Genomic DNA, 21,849 nt, shown 5'->3' on the forward strand with positions numbered 1-21,849 from the left:
CGGTGTGCGGGTGGGAGCGAGACGTTGTGTAAAGGGTCGGGAACTCCTTCGAGTGGTATTGCCATTGGAGGCCTTCGTTTTGTAGAGCTGCAGCTCTGGGGTCCGGTTCTACCATAAACATCTCTATCAGGAAAGCTAGTTTGATCCCTGACTTTCCCATTTCCTCAGCTGCCCTTTGCTATTCCCCTCATCCAAATATGCTGGGCTTTAGCTTGGGCAATGCGTCTGTTTACCAGGACAGTAAAAAAGTTTGGGTTTCACAAGTGATAAAAAAAGGTGATTTTTTTTTTTTTTAATTTCTTCTCCTATTTCCTTTTGATCACTTCACTCCTCCACATGCCACCACAGAGTGGAGGAGGGAATGGATTCCGGAGAGATGAGCAGGAGCCTTTGCAGCAGGAGAGGCCGAACGCAGGACCGCGTTATGCGCATCTCTCTCGTGTCTTTTTATTTTTTTAAACAGATATTTATAACCCGCTGTCCTGTGATGTTCAGTCCTGCACAGTCAGAGTGAAGGAAGGTGTTTTCTGTTCTTTTGGCTTGCCTTAATATGAGTGGGAAGCTTTTCAGAAATGTTCTGTTCATTGACTGCTGCTAGCAGATGGATGCTCTCTGCTTGAAGTGCCTCAGGCCTTCGTATCTTCCGTTTTCTCCCCCTCCCTTCTCCCAGCACACACCCTGGAGTGCGCAGGCTGTGCTAATTTAGTTGCAACTTAAAAAGGAGTGATGAGGAAGAAATGCTCAACTCTAATAGAATTCTTGTTGCTCGCAGTGTCTTCAGGGAATGCTTTTTCATTTCAGGATCCCTAAGGATTTTTCCAGCAACGTGTTCTGCGATGCTTCACTGTAACAGCAGTAAAACTCTCAATGCATTAGGACCAAAGTGCTAATTCTGTTTATATGTTAATCAATTGAAAATACACAGCATATATGACATCCAGTTTGATTTTCAAGTGATTTTAATAACCTAGGCTTGACTGTGTCTAGTTCTGAGGTGGCCTTTCATCTGTATGAATTATAAACGAAACCTTTACACAAATAGTTCATTAACCTAGTGTGTTAATTCAGGATCCAATTCCTGAATTTTACTAAACTGGCTGTTGCTATGTCAAAAGCTTCCCCACTCACCGGTAGAAGTTGGCTGATACTACCTCTGAGCAGTTTTATTTGCTTTTTTAACATAATCATAAAATGTTACTATTTAGTGATACAAATTGCATGGCTTTTTAACTGAAAAAAATTGCAAACTGTACACAACCAGGATTAAAATCTGTTCTTCGATGCTGATTACTATGCCTCAGCTAGGTGGGTGTCTTAAACATTGTACAGCAGAGATCACCAGGTGGTGCTGTTACACGCTGCTTAAAACGCTATTTGAAAATAAGTTTAAATTCTGCTGTTGCCATAGTTATTCAACTGTAATTTCATGGGAGGAGTGGTGAGAAAGAGAATTTCTTTCTTTAATCGTGTCTTTGAAGTAGAGCTTTTCCTGAAAACTTTGGGTTTGCTTTTCGGCGAGCTGCTTGGAGTGGAATTTCCCACATACAATTTATGACCATCTCTGATGTAAAATGGTGTTATGGGATAATTCAGGAGGTTGGATGCTGGGGGTGTGGTTCTGTATCTGGGCTGTAGCCTATGTGATTCTTTCTTGGGGGATGAGTTTGTGAAGGCTCTGATGGAAGGCTGAAGAGTGATGTCTCCTCAGAAGCTGAACATAACTTGTTTCCTGAATGACATTACATTTAACCCTGAGTTGTGAAGGGCAAGAACTCCAGCCTGCTCTGGAAGGAGGCCCCGTACAAAAAAATTCCAGGCTCCTTATACACACCTTCTTTTTAATGTCTTCAATAAATGTAATGTTCTTCCTCTTATTTAGAAACAAACTTTAGATGATACATATAAAATAAAGTCACTTTCCTCCCCCTACAGCTGTCCAGTAATGAGAGTTGTAAAGAAAGTTGCTTTTTTCCCTAAGGCTTTGTAGGACTAGCTGTTTATGGATAAACTGTGGAATGGGAAATGATGGGCATAAAGTTACAAACTATTCCTTTAGATTAATATTCCCTTCCCCCCTTAATACTCAAGAATTGAATCATTTTGGACAATAAAACAACTCAGTGCTAATCTGCATAGACAAAACCTAAGTACTGTCAAGCATGTGGGTAGAAATGAAGATTAAGTAATTGCAGGAGGGGGGAGAAGTTGTCAGATGCGTACCTCTCCTGAAGGCATTGGCATTGCTATCAGTTTAGAAGTTTCGTTTCCTACACTGAAAATTTAACAGTTGAAAAATGATGTGTATTGTTTCCTACATAGTGACTTTAAAAAAAGTGTTTTCTAATAGAAATTATAAGCAAATTGTATTTATAGAGGCAGAAGTACAGCGTGGTCTCCTGAAACCCAGGCTCCAGTGTGGGTAGGGACTGCCAGCGGCATGGCGAGGAGTTGGGTCCAGCATGCTTGAACCTGGATGTCAGCGGGAACCGTGTTTGCTTGGAGTTATTGTTTGGGATCCCAAATATGTACCTAGAAGTCTGGCTTTCATCACCTAGATTTAAAGCCTTCATGCTGTTATAACAAAGCTGTCACAAACAAACACGGCATAAATTAAGTAAAAAGGTATTGATTGCTTAGCTGTTCAAAATCAGTTCAGAGGATCCCTGCATTTTCAACGGAGAGAGACTTCTCTTAAGTTTGAACAACAGAAAAATTAAACCTGGGTCTTTCTTCAATGAAAGGTCATTAGCACTGAATGCAACAAAACAAGTGGCTAATTATATTCAAATGTGTGAATCCCTAAGAAATTATATTATGGTAATGAGCATATAAATGATTCTTAAAAATAAAATCAGTTAGGAATGGGTTTTTTAGAAGACAGCTATATATTCTTCCTTGATGTACTCTTAAAAAAACCCACACAGTTGATTAGTAGTACTTTTGGGTAGCATATTATGAAGTGCATAATCTAAGAAAGCAGATTAGTGTCCTGGTTCCTGGGCATATACACAGATCTGGGTTCACGTACAGGAATCAGACATGCATTTTCTCCTGTATGATTGTCATTCTTTAGATAAAATGTATATGAATACTATTTACCTTGTTCTTTGGATATAAAATCAATCAAATAGCATAAATCAATACTCAGGGAAAGCATTCCATGCATTTTTATGGTAAGAATCATGAACTTAGTATTGCTACAAGGGGAGCTCTGTAAGGTTCAGTAGTCTGCACTTTGCTTTGTGTAGTCCATTTAGGATGAGTTTCTGAGAACGAGTTGCTCTCCAGACACTGGTTGTTAGGTCTGGTCTGAGTTTTTTTTTTTTTGATAGCAGTAGAGAACCTTAAGGTCGCTTGTTTCTGTCCTTGAAAAATCGAGGTGTAAGACACAGCCATCTTTGTTCTTCCCTTTTAGAAAGCATCACATTATCTTGCCTAAAAGGGAGATAGAAGCGCTGCAGAGTCTCGGGCCACACTCCCATGGTGTAGCATGGGTGGTCATCTGTAGCAGTTACCCTGATACTTGTTTTCAGGGTTTTGCAGAACCGCTTGACGCAGAAAGGCATTTCTGGCTCCTTCAAGCACGTGTGCATGAACATGCAAGCTTATACAGATGCATAGAAATCATTCTACGTGGGAAAAGACACTTTCTAAATCAGGTTAGGAGACTGATGTCTTTGTTCATGGAAGATGTATACTGTGTTTTGAAGCAGTACGTGGACAGCTGTAAACTTCTGCTTCCAAATTCTTTGTAGCATCTTAGAGGAATCAGAGGAGTTGCATGTTAGTGATGAACTGCTCTGAAGGCTTGCTGCTGTACTTCTTGCCAGTGCCTGTCTCACTTCTCTTCCTTGCTCTGGCTGATGCCTGTAGAAAACTGTTTGCTTTTTGGTTTTTGTCTTGGTTTGTGGCTCGGCACAAAATCTGAAGGGCACTGGCAGCTGGTGCAAGGGGCGGTGGTGGGATAGATGGGGGATGTCCGATTTCCCCCTTCAACAGCCTCTGCTAACTTCGTCCTCTGTTATTTTATCTGATTTGTTATAAAAAGGGATTTCTTCTAATCAGTAAAACATTAGGAAAATGCTATTACAAAATAAGAATGATGAAAACTACAGCCTCAGCTGTTCCAGTTGTCCCTAGTCTCCAGGCTGAGGTATCTGTGTTCTCTTCTGCTTCTTACCCTAGGTTTGCTGTGAAACGAAGAGAGGAAAGCAGACTTTGTATGAAAAATCAGTAAATCAATTATAGCTCTTAGTTTATCATTCAATCCTCTCTACCTACCATCCTCCATTTTAAATATGAGATGAAACCTCAGTATTTGCTAATCCAAATTCATGCTCATTTCTGAAGGTGAGCACAGCTATCTTCTGACTGTCAGCAAATCAGCATCTCTAAATGAGGGAGATTTTTAGAGGGGTTGCCTTATTATTCTGAGCCTCATGCAGCTTGCCAAATCCAAGCAGGTGTTATGTTTGCTTACTTCCCTGGCCGTGAAAGCTCTGTGAGCTCAGGGAAATAGCTAGAAATAAAATTATTGAATGTCAGCTGAAATCTTATAAGTGATTTCACAGCAGTACCAATGTGGGTGAATAACTTTGCAAATACAGTCCCTTTATGCTTAAAAAAAGATGTATTTCTATATCTAAAGGTTTCTTTCTTTTGGAAGGTGGGAGTTGGGGAAATAATCTGACATTTTTAGCTGTGTGAAATCTTTATTTTTAAGTTTAAATACAAGGAAAAGAATTTACAAGCTTGCTTAGTGATGTTGTGGGAAAATGTGTATCTTGAGACTATTCAAAATCATCTCAAAGTAGATTTAGAAACTATGGTTCCTAACATGCACTAGGAAAAGTACTTTACTTCTGGTGCAAGCTGAGTCAGTCCTTCAGCATGTCAAGAAAGAATACCACTTTTCAAGTGATTTTTGGAGTAAATCCAGGGTGCTTGTGAGGTGACGTTTGTTGTCTGAGTGGTCTGTGTTATTCCAGCTGGCCCTATGCTAGCAGTTAACTCTTGCTTGCTGCCAGCTTCTTTCTTGAGAGCAAATGGGTATCTGTGTAGCTTTGGTCAAAATGAAGTTGTTAGATACCCTGTGGATCATAAACATACTTTTGTCTCTTTCCATTCTCTCCATGGTGAGACTTCCATGCCTTGATGGCAGATGGCTTCCTCAAGGGTAATTTGTACCCTCTTCCAGGTCCTGGAGAACTGGGAATAGACAGTGTTCTTTTTGAAGGGTTACTGTGGTGCTCACATGCTCTTTTTGCCATTGAGTAGGCAGTTCCCTTCCTGTATGTGTGGATAGTTCTGTTTCCCCCAAACTCTGCTCCTAATTTTTTGATCTGACACATACAACAAATTTCATTCTGAGATCACTGCAGTGTTTGATACCAGCTTTAAGAAGAATAGGAAACTTGACATTGATCAAGGGCTTTGACACAGAAAAAGCTTTGAGGTTGTTTTGGATTTCTGAGAAACAGATGTCATGCCAGCAAAGTCAAGTTGTGGGATTACAGTGACACTGAATATTAAATACCAAATATAATCCTAAGAAAACTTCAGCAGAAGTTAACGATGAGCATAAGGGAGCGTAAGCAGTGACATGGAAACAAAAATCAGGTTCTTCAAAGAGTATATTTGGAGTGGTTTGTCTCCTCTTCATCGTGCAGCAGAAGCGAAGGACCGTCACCTGTCTCCGTGCTTCCGTGCTGAGAATCGTGTGTGTTCAGTCTCCTCCAGACGCACTCGCTCGCTATTAAGCTAAGAAGAAGGATCCTTATGTCAGAAATCGTGTACGATTCAGTCTGTGGAAAGCATAAAAGGGAGACAACACAGCCACTTGGTACAAAATGTTGGAGTGTCGTGACTTCACAAAGATAAGAGACATGGTTCCAGAACCTAAAACCACAGTTGGTTTGTGCCAAGTTCAGCTCCTCATCTATAGGAGCATGGCTTTCAGTTGGAGTTGAATGTTCACGATAATTAAAGCTGGACTAAACAAAGTGGCACCTATATATATCATATATATTCTTGATACATGATAATGTAGCAGGATGGCATTTGACCATACAGAAATGTTCAGGGTGTCCTGGTGCTGTTGTAGCTGCCAGGGCTGTGGATATGTGGACATAAGCTCAAACTGTAGATAGCCAGAGAGAATTTAATCTGTCTCTCTGCTTTTCCTAACACTCTTGAGTAAAATGCAAAAAAAGATAGGAAGGAAGAAAGGCCAAACTACAATTTTGAGGAGGAAGAGTGTGGTCCTTGAGGTTCATGAATGTGGCAGTAGAACTTCTGAGGCCTTCAGTGAGGAGCGGCTTGTAGCATAAACAGGTCCGAGGCAGGCAGTTGACTGAAGCAATATGTTTGTTCTTGTGGATCTTAAGAGATCGGTCAGTAAATAGAATTTACTCTGTGGACTCTACTGAAGCAATATGTTAGTTAGGTTTGAGATGATGCTGATGTGAAGCGATTCCTTAGGGCCGCTTCCTTGATTGGAGCTCCACAAAGTCAGAGGACAACAATAAAAACTCATTTTGGTGTTTACAGTACCTGTCTAATTGAAACTGAGGCAGGTTGTGTTTTATAACCAACTTCCTTAAAAAAAAAAAAAAGAGATTTTCCAAACACTGTCACTAATCAGAAAAAAGCTATAAAGTTAATACCTGTCTGTAGTCAGATTCAAACAGTATTAAATTCAAATATATCATTCCCACTACTGGTGTAAGAACTATTTCTAGGGTATGTTGCAATCAATATTATTCAGTGTGTTGAACACCAGCATCTACTTTCTAGGAGCAGTGACAGTATCAGGGGAGAAGAGTCCATGTCTCCTTTAATGAGATGTTAGGTTGCTGCATAGCAGTCATCACATAAATCCACTGATTTCTGTTTAAGTCTTCAGTCAGTATGTTCTCTGGTAGCTATTTTTCACCATGCCGTATTACCTAGGGGAAAATGAATTAATAATGCATCTAGTCTTGGATATGTATGTTTAATGGATGATCTCATGTCCTATCTTGGAGTCATACTGTACAGAAAAAAATCCCTGTTGTAATTGATCTTTGAGGTTTAGCACACAAAGAACAGGAAAACGTTAACTGTGCTTACCCCAAATTCTCTCTGACTACTAAGGACTGGCACACTGGAGGCGAGTGGGTTGTCTAGAAGAGCAAAGGAAGTTGGTATCTGAAGACTTGGCTGTGAACAAAATTTCTCAGACTTTGTTACATGAACAAGTGCTGGTTTTTGTGGGGTGTGTTGCTGATATAATATTTAATTTAGGAATACTAGAATGGAGTGATGACTGTGGAAAACAAATTTGAGAGGTGGGAACTTGAGCTGGTGGATCTTTCCTGTACCGGTCAGGTTGATCTGTCTGACGTTGGGTATAGTTCTGCTGCCAGACTGTGAGCAGGCTGGAAGGCTGTTGCACCGACTCAGCAGAGACAGCTATTTGGGGAGGAAAGGGTGGGGGATTTTTTCCCCTGTGCTCTACACTGGATACAGAATAATTCTGTCATGCAAAGCAGCCTCTCTGAGTTTTGCAAAAGCAGAACAACCTACTTTAACCTACTAAATCATCTTAGCCTATTTTTCTTATAATGGATCATTCCATATCACACATTTTTCTTGTGCTTTACCCTTCCTGTATTCATATGTTCCAAGCAGCGGGGGTTTCCACCAGTTCCCTTGGGAAAATGTTACGAAGTCCAATGAGTTTTGTTGTAAGTTCCCATTAACATAGTACTTACGTTTTCCTTTAATTTTGTTATTAGTCCTTAGGCATGAACTGGTGCATTTACCTGTTTGTAGTTTAAACTTGTAAACTTCCATTGTCTTCTAGAAATCTAGTGATCTGCTTTTAACAAATCATGTTTGGTAATTTGGTGAAGGCCAAAAGTTCAGTATCTGGGTCTTTAAACTCTCACCCCCCTACCCCTTCCTGTGCTTTCCATCTTTAATTCTAGGTTGATTAGGGTTTCTGTGGAGAAGAACAAAGTCTGGTGACAATTTCGTCCTCCTAAAAATGTTGCTGATGAGATCACATATGTAAAGAGTAGCTTTACATAAATGAAAGAGATCACATACGTACAGATAGGTACTATTCAGATATGCCAGATATTTTCAGAGGGCCACATTGGCTCTGTAGAAATACATAAACGGCATTGTAGTTTTGATTCTTTGCTGGCACATCTGTACATCTGACTTCTATAAATGTTATTGTTTAAAGAAGTATAAGGCTGTTGCTGAAATATGTGCATTCTCTCTCTAAACATAAATCTCCTTTCAACCCCAAGCTGAAGTTGATAGCACAGACTGGCTTGATGAATAGCTTCACTGGTTCACTACATTGTTAGCTGAGATTTGTGGTAACCTTCACTTACTTTCAGTTCAAAAAGGAAGGAAATGCAAAAGGTCAGAGTGAAGTGCTGTCCATAACTTCCATCGTCTAGGGGCAGTGCACACGTAAAATTATCGGGGCAGTTGTAGCTCTGATCTCCATAGGCGTTACGTAGTGGTTAAGGAGAGCAGCCCCCTCGGGTTCATACTCCTTGTTGCCTGCAGCTGATGGACTTGGCTGCCAGGGACAAACTTCATGGCAGAATTTCATTTTTTAACTGCAGCCTGGATAAAGGTTGATGCTCTCTTACCTAACTGCCAGGTTTCTTGTCCCTTTAGTATAAAAGTATTTGACCACTTTTGTCAGCTTCATATGAAAATAGCTTAAGTAAGTATTAACCTAATACAATCTTTCCTGCTTTTGTAACGTCTCTGTGCCTTTCCCAGCTTGATTTCACTGCTTTTCTCTTTCTGCTTCCATTTTTAGATCATGTTTTATCTCTTATCCCTTTGATATCTTTAACAACTGCCTCTTTTTCTTCACACCCCTCAACTACTTCCCTGCATCCTTTTTCTCTTGATGTCTTCTCACCATATTTTCATTTCTGAGATTGAGACTTGCCAATTAGTTGTTATTTAGGACATTTTAACTTTTGGAATTACCGTGTCATACATCATCTTTGACCATAAATTGGGTAAGGTCTGGGTGGGGAGAGGGTGGCCTTTGTTAGATTTGCACATAAAATTAGGGGAGGAAGGAAAGAAGAAAGCCAAACCCAAGCTAGAATCAGAACCTGAGAGTAGCTTTGGGCTCACAGGCCTCTTTCAGTCCCGAAGAAGCAGCAGCAACCTTAAGTCAGGTACAGGCAGAGCGGGTATTAGTCTCTGTCAGTGAGGTCTCTCCTGCCTACACAGTCGGATGATGGAGAGTGGAAATAACTTAGCACTAACAGCTGTATTTTGACAGAACAACTGGCGTGCAGAGGAGCAGGGCTGAGCACTAGGGGAGGAAGATTGTTCTGCACGTGTCTAAGGACAAGTAAATTCTCAGATTCTGAAATGTTATAAAGGTAAGCATTGTAGGTGGACACAGAAAGTAGGGAAGGTTCACAGGGATACGCAGAAGCCTCTTGGCATGAAAAGGGAAAGGCTGGACTGGCTTTTATAGCAGGGAAGGTGGATTAAACAGGAAGATCCTTTTTAAACAATCTGAGTATGCGTGACCTTAGCTAATAGTCGCAGTGCAGCTGAGAAGTGTAATTGGTAACTCAAACTTCTGCTCTGGTCCCTGTCCCCTTGGCCTCAGTGGCCATTCTGGCCAGCGGATGCCTTCAGGTCCTGCGTCCCCCTCGTCCATGCGAAGCACCTCGACTCCCACGGCTCCTGCCTGCTTCTGTGGTCTCCACAAGACTCGGAAAAATGGCTCCTGTCAGTTTTCACTCTCTTCTTTGCCTTGCAAAAGCCCTGATCTGCAGGGAAGGCACTGGGACTTGCTGCCAGCGAGCAGATAACACTGCACTGATTTATATGCTGTTCGCATCTGTGAAGTTTTCCATTGCAGCAAGGGATCCTTCTGTGTTTAGCCTTCATTTTTGTTTTGATTTAAAGATTTTGATAACTTTTACCAATACACAACAAATTTTTTTTTTCCCCTGTATTGTGTGGTATTCTTGAATTTTTTCAAGCTGTATAGATTGACAGTTGCTCATTAGTTAAATGTGTTTTGCTTTGTAGGTATGAAACAAATTCTGATCTCTCTCATAATGCTAGAATTACAGGGTTTTAAAACTTTTTTAAAGTGATCTTTTCAAAACCATCAGATTATGTCATGAGCAAATTTTTTCTTGCAGTGGTGTAAAAATGATTTTGGATGGTTGAAGGTAGTGCTTGGATCAGCAGTAATGCTGTGTGACAGCAGAAATGTTTCATTTCTTGTTGTGACAAGAGTAACAATTGACAATTGGTAAGTGTGAGGTAAAAAGCTTTATGTGTATATAGATATAGAAAAATCTCTAAGAATAACTGTCATTTAAAATGTAATTGAAGAAAAAAAAATCATTGTCCACACAAACCAGAGGTAGATTAAAGCAAAGCCTTAACTGATGGTGCTTTCAGAAGGAAATCTCGTATGCTCTCAAGCTACCACTACCTAAAAGTCCTTAGTGTCTTAAATTTTTCTTTCTAATTCCCTCAGTGTCAGATAGGTAAGGGTTCTGCTACATTAATGATACGTGTGCTCACAGTTCTTGTCAGTAGTGCAGCCTTCCAGCTGTTTTGACTTGGAAACAGCTGCAAATCTTATGTGAGCAGAAAATTCAGTTGACAAAACTTTTGGATGTAAAAAAAGTCCGTATTTACTTACTTCCAAAATTAGTCTTAAGGGACCTGAAGCATTCTATTAGACAAACAACTAATGAACATACTGACAAGTGTTTAAACTGTGGTAAGGCAGGCTTAGGTGTAAGCTCACTTGTATGAGCGGAGCGACAAGGGCTGGGAGCAGTAGCAGGGAAGCAGGAGGACGCGTAGGGATAACGTGTACTTTTCTCTTTGACCCATTTAGGCTGCAGTCTCACGTTTGGTTTAAGTCAATCCATGTGTATGCTGCTGCTGACAGCATTTCTCCTCACCCCAGCCACATTCTGCTGCTGTTAGGGCTTGGGAGACTGCTTGTTGAGTTACATGAGGGAACTGGTCCAAAGGAAAATTAAACTTTTTGTTGTTTGGGCTGATTCTTAGCAGAGCAAGTTCCCTCATCTGTATCAGCATGCGGCAATGTAAATGTCGTGCCGGAGGTGGGAATGCTTTCTGTAGCAACAGCTTGGGCTTTAGCTTGGCTTAAAACAGTTGTGAGCCAATACCTTCAGATGGTAGAGAATCAACAGACGGGGGTTTTTTAATGTCAGCATTGGCTGTGGTTTTCCAACTCTTGACACCAGAAATGATGTTTAGTAAGGACTTCATTAGCATGGAGTTCTTTAGCTGTGTTTAAAAAAAAGAATTAAGCAAGGTGGAGAAGAAACAAGCAAGCCACTGTCTAAGGATGATGGGGCAAGATTAGCAATAGGTTAGGTACAGCCCATGCATAAACCGTACGGCTCCTAGTCGGTTGCTGAGTAGAGGTTAGATGGATAATGGGAATGAAACAGCAGCACTAGAAGTACCACCTATGAGGGAAGCAAAATTCCAGGAACTGAATGCAAAAGGTCAGAGGAACTGCTTACTATGCCAGATTTTTCAGAGTGGGTAAGGAAAATTAATTCAAATGTCCAGTTGCTGTATATGCAAAGAGGCTGCCCATGTGGGAGTGGATTCATATAATCGGGGAATGGAAAAAGTGCTTGAGGAGTGGGGTGGGGGAAGTTACGTGGGTGCTCTGCAGGCCTGCTTTGGCATTAATGGAATACAAGGGCCAATTTTGAGGGAATGAATACTTAAAGAAGTACAGATGAGTGCTGGGAAGAGATGTTAACAGCAGATTTTCTAGGTGAAAGAAAAGTAGCTTAGTATCAAATATTTAAGAAGTGGTTGGAGTAGTGACCACTATCTGGATTTTAAAGCCATTAATCTTAAAGATGTACGCTAGTTCTCTTTAGCAGAATGAATGAACATTTGGCATGCAGTGGAAGGGCTTTACCAGGAGAGATGGGGAGCTGCACCTGTAGTTGGGGTGCTCTCCTGGGAGGCAAAATGGATGGGTTGGATTGTTCTGAGCAGGCAGAGAAATTGAATGCAGGTCTCTGTGCTGAGATAGTCTGTTTCTGGCCCGAAGAAGATAAAGTGGAGGCCTCAATCCTTCAGTAAACAGGTCTGGATTAAGGTGGTTTGTTGTGGTTTTTTCTTTGTTGGCTTTTTTTTGATTTCACAAAGTTATTTTTAACAAGGATCAATTTACTGGTTTGGTTTTCTGTGCATCCCCACAAACAGTTGTGCTGGTGCAGCTGGTAGAATATCAGAGGGAAAGGGCCAGGAACTATTTTACTCTGCTGAGACAAGAGGAACAGAGCGTATCCTTGGGCAGTTCCCGGAGCATCTCTGCCAGGTGACCCAGGCACAGGGATGCATCAGTCAGAGGGGGTTGAGCAGGCACACTCTCCAGGTTGCTCAGCCCTGGGACTGACACATCCTGTGGAGGAACTGGGGAGTTCTCTCCGGGAAGAGCATGGGTCTGGGCGTGTGGGGTGCACCCACAATTAGATGGTGGTGAAGTGAGGATTTGGGGCTTGGGTGAAGTTAGGTGGAGCGTGGGGATGAGGCCAGCATGTTCATCACTTGACTCATAGGCAATTAGGTGTTACTGGGAATAACTCTTAGCTATCCCTAAGAAAATTGAAGTTGTTATTGTGCTGGGTCAGCGCTGCTGTAGTGTCCTACTGGGCTGCTGGTTCTGCTGTTCGTTGGCCTTTTTTCATTGCAGGCTCACGGATAAAGCTACTTCTCTCACGGTATTGCATGTGTCACTGGATCCCTCGGTGTGATCACTGCAGCCATCTCCTCGGTTTCCTCCCTGCCTCCCCCCATTGTTTGGGCTTTAAATGGTTTCTTGTCTTTGATTGTGAGACTCTACCCTTGATTAGGCTTCTTGGACCAGCCTTCATACGAGTAGCCCTGCTGATATTCTTGGACTTTCCCTGTTGTGGCTTTGTTTGTTTGTTTTACTTATTTGTAATACAAATAACACAGAAGCCTGGCATGGAGCAAAGAGCAGGAAATTCATTCGGGCTTTAAGCTAAGATATGACAAAGAATGCAGGGATACCTACACATAAATTACCCTTTCTTCCCTTTTTCCAGAGTTCTTCTGGGGAGCCTTTTCAAAGACAGAAAAGGAGTGAAAGCCCAAATGCAGAATAAAATCTGCACATAAAATTCAGTCGGTAAAGTAATTCAAATTCTAGAAATGAATACTCTAGCGAAACCCATCCAAAATGTTTTCCTTTAATAGAATCTAGTGTTTGTTACCATAACAATCCTTTTTGCAAAAGGATTAGTGCTGTTAACATGACTCCATGGCCCGATGCAGGTAGTGCTGTTCCAGGGCCCCTCGAGCGAATTGCAGAAAGGGGGGGGGAAATCTGTATGCCTGGATTTTGATGATGCAGTTTAGGATGGTAATAACAATTCATTGAAGCTCTGGCTGTGTATTGCCTGTTATTTCCCTGCAAACTTGTTTTTCGTACTGAAAAGCAGTGCTTCAAAATAGCAGTGTTAGAGTCCCTGTCAGCCTGAGGGGAGGGTTGCAGGTGAGCGGGCAGAAGCCAGATGAGAGTAGTACATAGCTGTAGCTGCTTGACACTGCTGGCTTTTAAGCTATCCAAAAAAAGGTATGATTCCTCATGAATAGGGGAAGAGAACAAGATGTTTCTGTAGTAACGGGATCATAAAAGAAAGAAAATTGCTTGTACAGAATGGGTCTGATTTCCCCCCCCCGCCCTTTTTCTATCTTGCTCCTATTATAACTCAAGCTGCAGTTTTGCTATCAACTGCCTCTTGTGTAAGCATTTAATATTACCAAGATTTTCTGCAAATGTATTTTTGTGATGGTGATTTCTAGCCTACACACTTTGTTTTGTAATAAGCACTGTTTCCTCCATCAAAAGAATAGAAATTTTCTGAAATAAAAGGATAGTAGCATTCAGCAGCCCTATTGGAGCTTGTCCGTGGAGGCCTTGTGTGCCAGTTCAAAGCACTGAGGTTGGCATCGGTTGATAAGATGATGGTGTTTCTTTCAGCATGTTGGGAGTAGATGGGTAGAAATACTTTTTTTCTTTTTTTTTTTTTAGAAGGCTTAGAACTAAAAACTGAAAAGGGCCTTTTGTTTTTAGATGCAGATTCAGGAGCGTGATAAACTTTACTACTTGGTAGCCTGGGAACTTGATTTTTGTATGTCGCTTACAGAAGTGCAAGCGCTTTTCTCTCTCGTCTCCCCCTGCTTCCCCCTCCACCCTGATGGTATGATGAGCCTTGGAGAAATAAATAGGACACATACCAGGCAGTTCCCATGTCACAGAAATTCTGTAGTTTCTAGACTTTTGTTCCTTTGCTTTATCCTTAAAGGAGGATAATTTTACTGTTTTACTGCTGAGGGAAGGGGGAGGATTTTTGTAATCTTGCTGATGAGCTTGTCCTGCCTTTTAAAAAAGACATTGTTCCTTGTCCTTTTCCTAAAGGTACTTGGTCACTGCTTTAATGCCATCACTAAACTGCAAGGGCAACATGAAGTGTAAACTTTGACCTCAAAGGTTCTGTTGCTTTTGGTTGAAAAAAAGAACTCCAGGATCTGTCAAAAACCTGTAAGGCCCAAAAGAGGCAACTCTTATTGCAAGTTATAAAAGATGCACTTGCTAAGAGGCTTGTTTTACCCCTCTGTTTTGTCTTGTACGTTGTACTCTTGCCTAGCAATTTAGAGAAAAAAAAATGCAATATTTATTTCTGGCTGTTTCACGGATGATATGCTTTATAGTAGCTGCAGTGTTTTAGAGTAGTGTCCCACTCAAACTTTTTAAATAACTGTTCTACTGGATGAAATGGGTAAGAAAGTCAGGAAGCTGTCGTCTTGAGTTTTGTTTTGTAACCCGGAGGCAGGGTTTAAAGATGTGGAAATCCTTTTCCATCCAGTAGAGCAGCTCAATTCATTTGGGTTTCACCGTGATGTTACCTGGTGAATAGAGTTGAGCAGATTGCTCATAAATTGTATGGTAATGTTGGATATCCCCACTGTTTTGGCTGAGATCATAAGGCTTGTTGCATTCTTGCAGAGAGCTGGACCAGCTTGCAGCACACTGGGACCATATGGTCAAACTGGCAGAAAGGGCATTAGCCAGCCATTAAAGCTGATTGAAGCCACGCCGGTAGTCTAGAGCAAACGATAGAAGCAGGAGATAAACAGCACGTGGAAGGTTATAAAATGCCACCCAGCTAGAGAGGAGGAGTGGGAGTACCTGCAAGGGGTGATAGACGTAATGGAGTGTTGTTGGTTTGCTGGAGGGAGTTACTCATCTCCACAGCCCTGTAGCTTGGTGCTGCTCCACAGCTCCTCCCTGCACTGCCCATGTTGTTGGGGGAGCAGTCACGCGTGTGAGAAGGTGTCCGAGCGCTCAGCAGGGTTTATGGCTACCATTGCACAGTTACGAGGACTGTTTTCATGTTGAGGACTGGCAGTATGAATGGGCATTTGGTCTCTGATGTTTGTCAGCAGTAACTGGAGCATTGGATAGAGAAGTTATTTTGATCAGTTATTTTCATATGCCCTATTCCCCAAGTGGGGACACCTGCTCTTCAGATACCAGCATATTAAATCCCTGTATTTATAGTTAAATATTATGGAGACACGTTTTTCAGCTCTGGAAATGTCAGACTGGGGAGATAGGCAGAAAAGGTTGGAAGTCACAAAATTACATAGTTTTAGTTGTCATCTGACTGGAACAAGGGCTCTGTACATCAGTTTAGTGCTGTACTGCAGTACTGGGGCAATAACCATTTAGCTGATACCTGCATTTTCTTGGCAGGAGATGAATGGAGATGTTTCTTGAATCTGTGAAGGAACTAGAAGGAATAACTGTATCTTTCGTTCCCTGTGGAGAAATCTAGAAGCACAATTGCTAACGCTAACTTTTCCAGCTATTTTTGTGTCGTTAGTGTTACATAAGATACCAGAAAAATAGAGTTTTGTTGTCATGTTAAATTCGAGGGGTGGGGGTGGTGGAGCAACAAAGCTTTTGATCTTTCTTTAGTAAATAGGAGGCTGGTTACAGAATGTAAATATTTACCTTAGATGATGCTATAAGCAGTACATTTGTTTCTCTTAACAGATAAGGACAAAACCAGGTTAGTTGTCAGGATGCACATAATTTCTAAGATGTTTCTTGTCCTCTGTTAAGTTGCTCATTTTGGGTATCAACGGCAGTATTAACAGTTGTCTTATTTTCCCACAAGCTATATGACTGACATGATAATACAAAGAAGTTTGGGGGAGTGCTAGCACACAGAATTAAAGCCTTCACTAGTCTGATGAAGGTTGAGTGAAACATTCAATGAAATAGCATTTCCTAAGTACCTTTCTGTGCTCTTAGGTCTCCAGACAATGTCTGGTCACACCTAAAGTGATTGTATTTTAAAATAATTGTGCTGAATGAAGAGCGCTGCTGAAAAAGCCTTTTACTCAACCATACTGTTCACCTAGGATGGGTTATGATGAATTATATTTCAGCATTTGAAAGTAAGAAAAACCTAAATACTCAGAATATCAATGGTAGCCTGGGGACGGGACCAGCTCAGTGGGAAATATAGCTTATTTTTAATTAATTAATTAATTCCATATCTTCCCTAATCTTTCTTTGTGGGTTTTTTCCCCCCTCTGGTATGTTCTTTGTTTCTGAAGTGCCTTCTGAGGTATGGAGCCCTGTATCAGTACTGTCCTTTGGAGAAGGATTACCTCGTATGGGATGGGCTGGGGGAGTGCTGGGAGAGAAACCTCCTTGTCTGTCATCTGTCCTGTTGTTGCTGCTCATCTCCAGCTCGTTTGGGCTGTTCTCTGGTGTGTGCCCAGGACCGCAGCAGCTGCTGCCATAGTGGTGCCACGGGAAGCTGTTTCATCACCTCTTTTAGCCTGGTGGCCTGCACCATCCCGGAGCCAGGTGGGCCCTGCTGCTAGCCCAAGAAGCATCGAGGAGTGCCTGTGGCTCTTCCTTGGCATAGGACCCACCATTCTCTTTGTTTTCACGAACCTTTACTTAAAAGCAGAATGCAAACAGCACTTAAACCGGCTGAGATGTTTCTTGTTACCAGCTGCCTTTGGGATTTTGAGGATATTGAATTGGGCCATCTTACTTGAAGGGAATGCTGTGCCCTTGCTGCTGCTGTGATTCCAGTCTGGATCTCCCTGCAGCTGAGGGACTGCTGCATGGGCACGTCTATTTTTAAATCATAGAATCATAGAATAACAGAATGGTTAGAGTTGGAAGGGACCTTAAAGATCATCTAGTTCCACCCCCCCTGCCATGGGCAGGGATCCCTTCCACTAGACCAGGTTGCTCAAAGCCTCATCCAGCCTGGCCTTGAAGACAGCCAGGGATGGGGCATCCACAACATCTCTGGGCAACCTGTTCCAGTGCCTCACCACCCTCTCTGTGAAGAATTTCTTCCTGACATCTAATCTAAACCTCCCTGATTTCAATTTATACCCATTACCCCTTGTCCTATCACTACAGGCCCTTGTAAAAAGTCCTCTCCCAGCACCCTTGTAGGCCCCTTCAGATACTGGAAAGCTGCAATAAGGTCTCCTCGGAGCCTCCTCTTCTCCAGGCTGAACAAGCCCAGTTCTCGCAGCCCTAAATGGTTGTGCATGTGCGGGTAGTATCTAAAATCTCTGCAGATGGCAGTTCTTTGTCTTCACCTCAGCAGCTGTGCATGGCAAAATGCAGTTGGATAAAATAGGAAGTGTAGGTGATAGCAAGAGGTGGGTTTCTGTAGCCTTGCTGATCCATGCTGGCCTCTGCGGTGGACTTTCTCAGGGAGGGGAGCAATCAGGGAAGCTGCTTTGCTGCCACCTCAGAAACGAGTTGTAGCACTCAGGGTAGGTAAATTTTACTGTATTTTTTTTACACTGCTTTAGTGTACGGATTGTGGAGGGTAAAACAAAGTTCTGGGGAGGAAGAGGGCTAGATAGCATCTTAATTTTGGGAAGATGCAGTATTTGTGTTTGAGAGACTGGGGCGGCTGAGCACCAGCCCAAGGCCCGCTGATGGCAGCGGAAAAACTATTCGCTTAATGGGCTTTGGATTATTCTTGAGTAGCTTATTGTACCCACGCCTCCTGCGGAAGGTGACGTATCCTTCCTCTGTCATTACTTCTTCATCCACACGGGTACCACCTGGTTGACCAACGTGCCTTGAAGGAGATTGTGTTGGTGAATTGCTGCTTGTGCAGGAAGGAGAAGCTGTGGTTTTGCGGCAGATCCTGTTTGGCTGGAGTATTGCTGACCCTGTCTGTGTGTCTGGAGCCACTTTTTGTTAAAGCCAAATTGAAGCAACATCTTTGGCAGAAGGTTGTTTGGAGATTAAACATTTTTACCATGTTGTTAATGATGATGGTATAGGGATTTACATAAAATTAAGATGTAGGGTCTGTGCTGGCGTTGTTCTGGTAAGCGTCGCGTGGTTGCCATTGCTTTGCGAGCAGTGGCGGCTGAGGGGCGTGACAGGCGGCGTGGCCCCTTGAGCAAAGCTGCTCATGACATCTCTGAAGGGAACAGGCGAGCGTTTCCTGTAAGTACACGTACTGGAAACATCTGCCCGGCACATTGAATTAAAGGATTTTTCTTGATGGGCCATCTGACCCTGTATGCTGAGGAACTTCAGTGCTCTGTCTTCCTCCTGACTTCCCCCACCTTTTCTCTTGAGCTGTCTCTCCGGCACACTCTTCCGAAGCTGGAGCTGTGAGGACGGACCAGACCTCACTTCCCGCATCTGTCCCGGCAGCTGTACCACTTCCTGCCATGAATCATCTGAAACACACTTTTTTGCTTTATTTAAGGGTGAAGGCACATTTGTTTTCCTGAAGCCACACACTGATCTTGGCAGTCTGGCAGCCGAGCCTTAAGTGAAGCCTCGGGTGCGAAAGTGTTCAGAGGAAGGAAGTGCCTGCCTTTGGTGGGGATGATGGGCAACCCCAGGGTAGAGCCCCTTTCCTTGTGGGCTTTGGTTGTGGTCAGAGGAACTGCAAACTTCATCGCTTCTTCAAGAGTTGCAGCAAAACGTCTTCTCTGTTGGCACGTCAGTGTCAGACACGCCACGACCTCTGGTTTTCAGAAGTTCATTGCTACAGCTAACTTAGTACTGATTGTCAAATGATCTTTGGATCCTCTCTGGGGCTGATGTTCGTGGCTTTGTTTTCCAGGGCTCACTGCGTGTATTTCAATTCTAGCAGGCCAGAATGAGGGTGTGGTTTTTTTTTGTCCTGAGAAGCTGAGGTTATATAGATCCTGAAACTTGAGCAGTTACTGTATTGCACAGATGAAATCCAAAATTTGCCCCCTCAATTTTATCTTTAGAAAAGCCCCCCCAAAAAAATCAATCAAACAAAAACCCACAAACCACCCAAAAGCACACTAATTACTAAGTTATTAAGCATTTTTTTTCCTTGTTGATTTTTCTAGGGAAACGTCAGATTCACCACTTGGGAAACCAGCTTCAACTCAATCAACATTGTCTGGATACTGCCTTTAATTTTTTCAAGATGGCTGTGAGCAAGCACCTAACCCGCGGGAGAAAGATGACCCATGTAATTGCTGCATGTCTCTACCTGGTGTGTAGGACAGAAGGAACTCCTCGTATCCTTTCACATTTAAAACATAAAAATCCATAAGTAAAAGGTACAATTTTAGAAGTCAACCGGCCCAGTTAGACCTTGTTTCAAAATGTGCAAAGGTAAGTGTTTAGGAGCTAACTTTGCTAATGTTGGTTTTATATAATGAAGTGAATGGGAGTTTTCCTGTGGCTCAAAGAAAATTTTTCCCTTTCTAAATCTACAATGCTTAGTATTTACAAGGTGCTATGAGTGTCACTCTGCCTCCCATCAATAACTTGAAATTTCTTATTTCTCAACATTTTCTTCTCATTCTATAAGATGGTACTTCTCCTGTGCCTTGATAGGGATTACTTGTTTATAGTGGTATTTTTTTTGTTGTCTTGTTTTTCTTTTTTAAAACAAATGAAAATCAACCCCAAGTCCCCTGTAGTGTCAGCATTAAAGAACAGATTAGAGTTCCAGTGGGTTTTCCAGAAGATACTTGGATTTCCTTTTTTTAATGCTTGTAGGAAGGACAATATCGCTCCTGTTTTAGTCTGGGGGAAAAAGGTATTTGAATAAATTCTGAAATTTGCTCAAAGATCATACAGGAAATCAGTGGCTGGAGGTGGGACTGCGCACAGGCCCCAGTTACAAGTGAGTACTCCTTGCCTCTCTAGACCATCCCTGGTTGTCTTGTAGAACTTCATTGAAGTTCATGTAAGATTTGAATACTGATGGCCATCCAAATGGATTTGCTTTATATATTTTTACTTCCTTTTTGTTGTGTTTCAGTTGCTGGAATTTCGATTTTAGTATCAAAGAGTTTCTTCTGTATTATTGTAGTTCTTTTCTACTTTAAAGCAATATGTGCATATCATCAGTATTCTATTTGCTTTTATGCTTTTTCTAGATCGCTGTTTTCCTTCTATATTTTAGCAGTTGAACAGCTTAGCTTTCCTTTTAAGATTGAGACTTTTTTTTAGTTTCAGAAACTACATTCCATATTCTAAAATTAGTGCTTTCTGGTAGTGTTGTGGTCATTGCATTTGTATGTTTAAAAAACCCATGGTTTTGCAGGAATAATGGAATTAAAAGGAAGACTTGCCTATTACACTAGTCCTTTCTGATGTAAAATCTCCGTGTGCACTTTGAACAGCAAGTCCATCATTACCATAAAGACAGTGTTGATTTAAAAGCATTGCCAATATTTTTTTATGCCCATGTCACACTTTCACGGTAACTTATTTACAGTCACTATTTGATACTACTGAATGATAGCCTAGCTGTAATATGCAAATCCATTTTCCCCCACTGGTAGTGATAAAACATTTGCAGCAGCTGAGCTGTAACAGGCAAGTAGGTACATTGTAATGGAGCAGCCATCTGTGCAGCAAGTGTAGCTAGCAAGCAAGCAAAAAAAATCCTTTGCTTGTTTGACATATCCTTCTTTAAAATATTTCAGCATGTGCAAGATGCGCTGGTCCGGTTGACAATTCATAAATACCTAAATTAATTTTCCCACACTTTTCATTAAATTGAGTACACTGTATGATATTTAATGTAAAATACTAGGACCAGGGTATGGATAAGACTGCAAAAATGGGCTCTGGCTTTCTCCATCAGTATCACAAAGTACTCCATCTTCATTTGCACGGTTACTGTGCCACCTGGGAATCAGGAAGTGGTAGTGCATGACTGTATGGCTCAATTTCATTAGTGTTGATCTTTTTTTTTTTTCTTTAATCTATTAGATAAACTTAATTTTGTAGTTGGTATTAAGAATCTAACTGTGTTACTTTGGGAGAGCAAGTTCAGCTTCTGCCTGTGTTCAGCTGTTTGGGGTTTGATTTTGGTTTTTAGTATTTAAAGTTTAGCAGTTTGAAAAACAAACCCCAGCTACATTATGGATTCTGAACTTTGACATCCAAGTTCCTTTTCTGGTATCTTATCCTTTCGTTAGAAACTTGAAAACCTGAGAGCCACAGGTGCATATTGCTGACCTTTGAAATGAAATTGCATTTGGGCCTCTATAGATTAATTATGATGGTCATTGTCAGCATGTTATATTTATTTCCAGCCTAGATATGGCAATACAGAGATGTGCTGCAGGAGGCAGGCATGTTCCCAGGGCCTTTGGTCCAGAGACCCTGAGCAGGTGTTGAGGATGAGCCGTGTGACAAGATCCTGTAGCAGGAATTAAGATATGCATCCAGGGGAC

General features: G+C 41.8%; 1 protein-coding gene across 1 annotated transcript in view; it reads left to right on the forward strand.

The window, feature by feature from the left end:
• Positions 1–19,706, forward strand: part of LOC104512044 (transcription factor IIIB 90 kDa subunit-like) — a gene marked incomplete at its 5' end in the record, with an annotated part of 30,327 nt that extends 10,621 nt beyond the window's left edge. Inside the window, one exon of the mRNA XM_010154876.1 lies at positions 19,498–19,706. Coding sequence (XP_010153178.1) covers positions 19,498–19,706 — 209 coding nt within the window. The remainder of the gene's footprint in view (positions 1–19,497) is intronic.
• Positions 19,707–21,849: the final 2,143 nt, after the last annotated feature.

Source organism: Eurypyga helias, unplaced genomic scaffold (genome assembly GCF_000690775.1).
Source record: "Eurypyga helias isolate BGI_N326 unplaced genomic scaffold, ASM69077v1 scaffold18737, whole genome shotgun sequence".
Lineage (NCBI taxonomy): Eukaryota > Metazoa > Chordata > Aves > Eurypygiformes > Eurypygidae > Eurypyga > Eurypyga helias.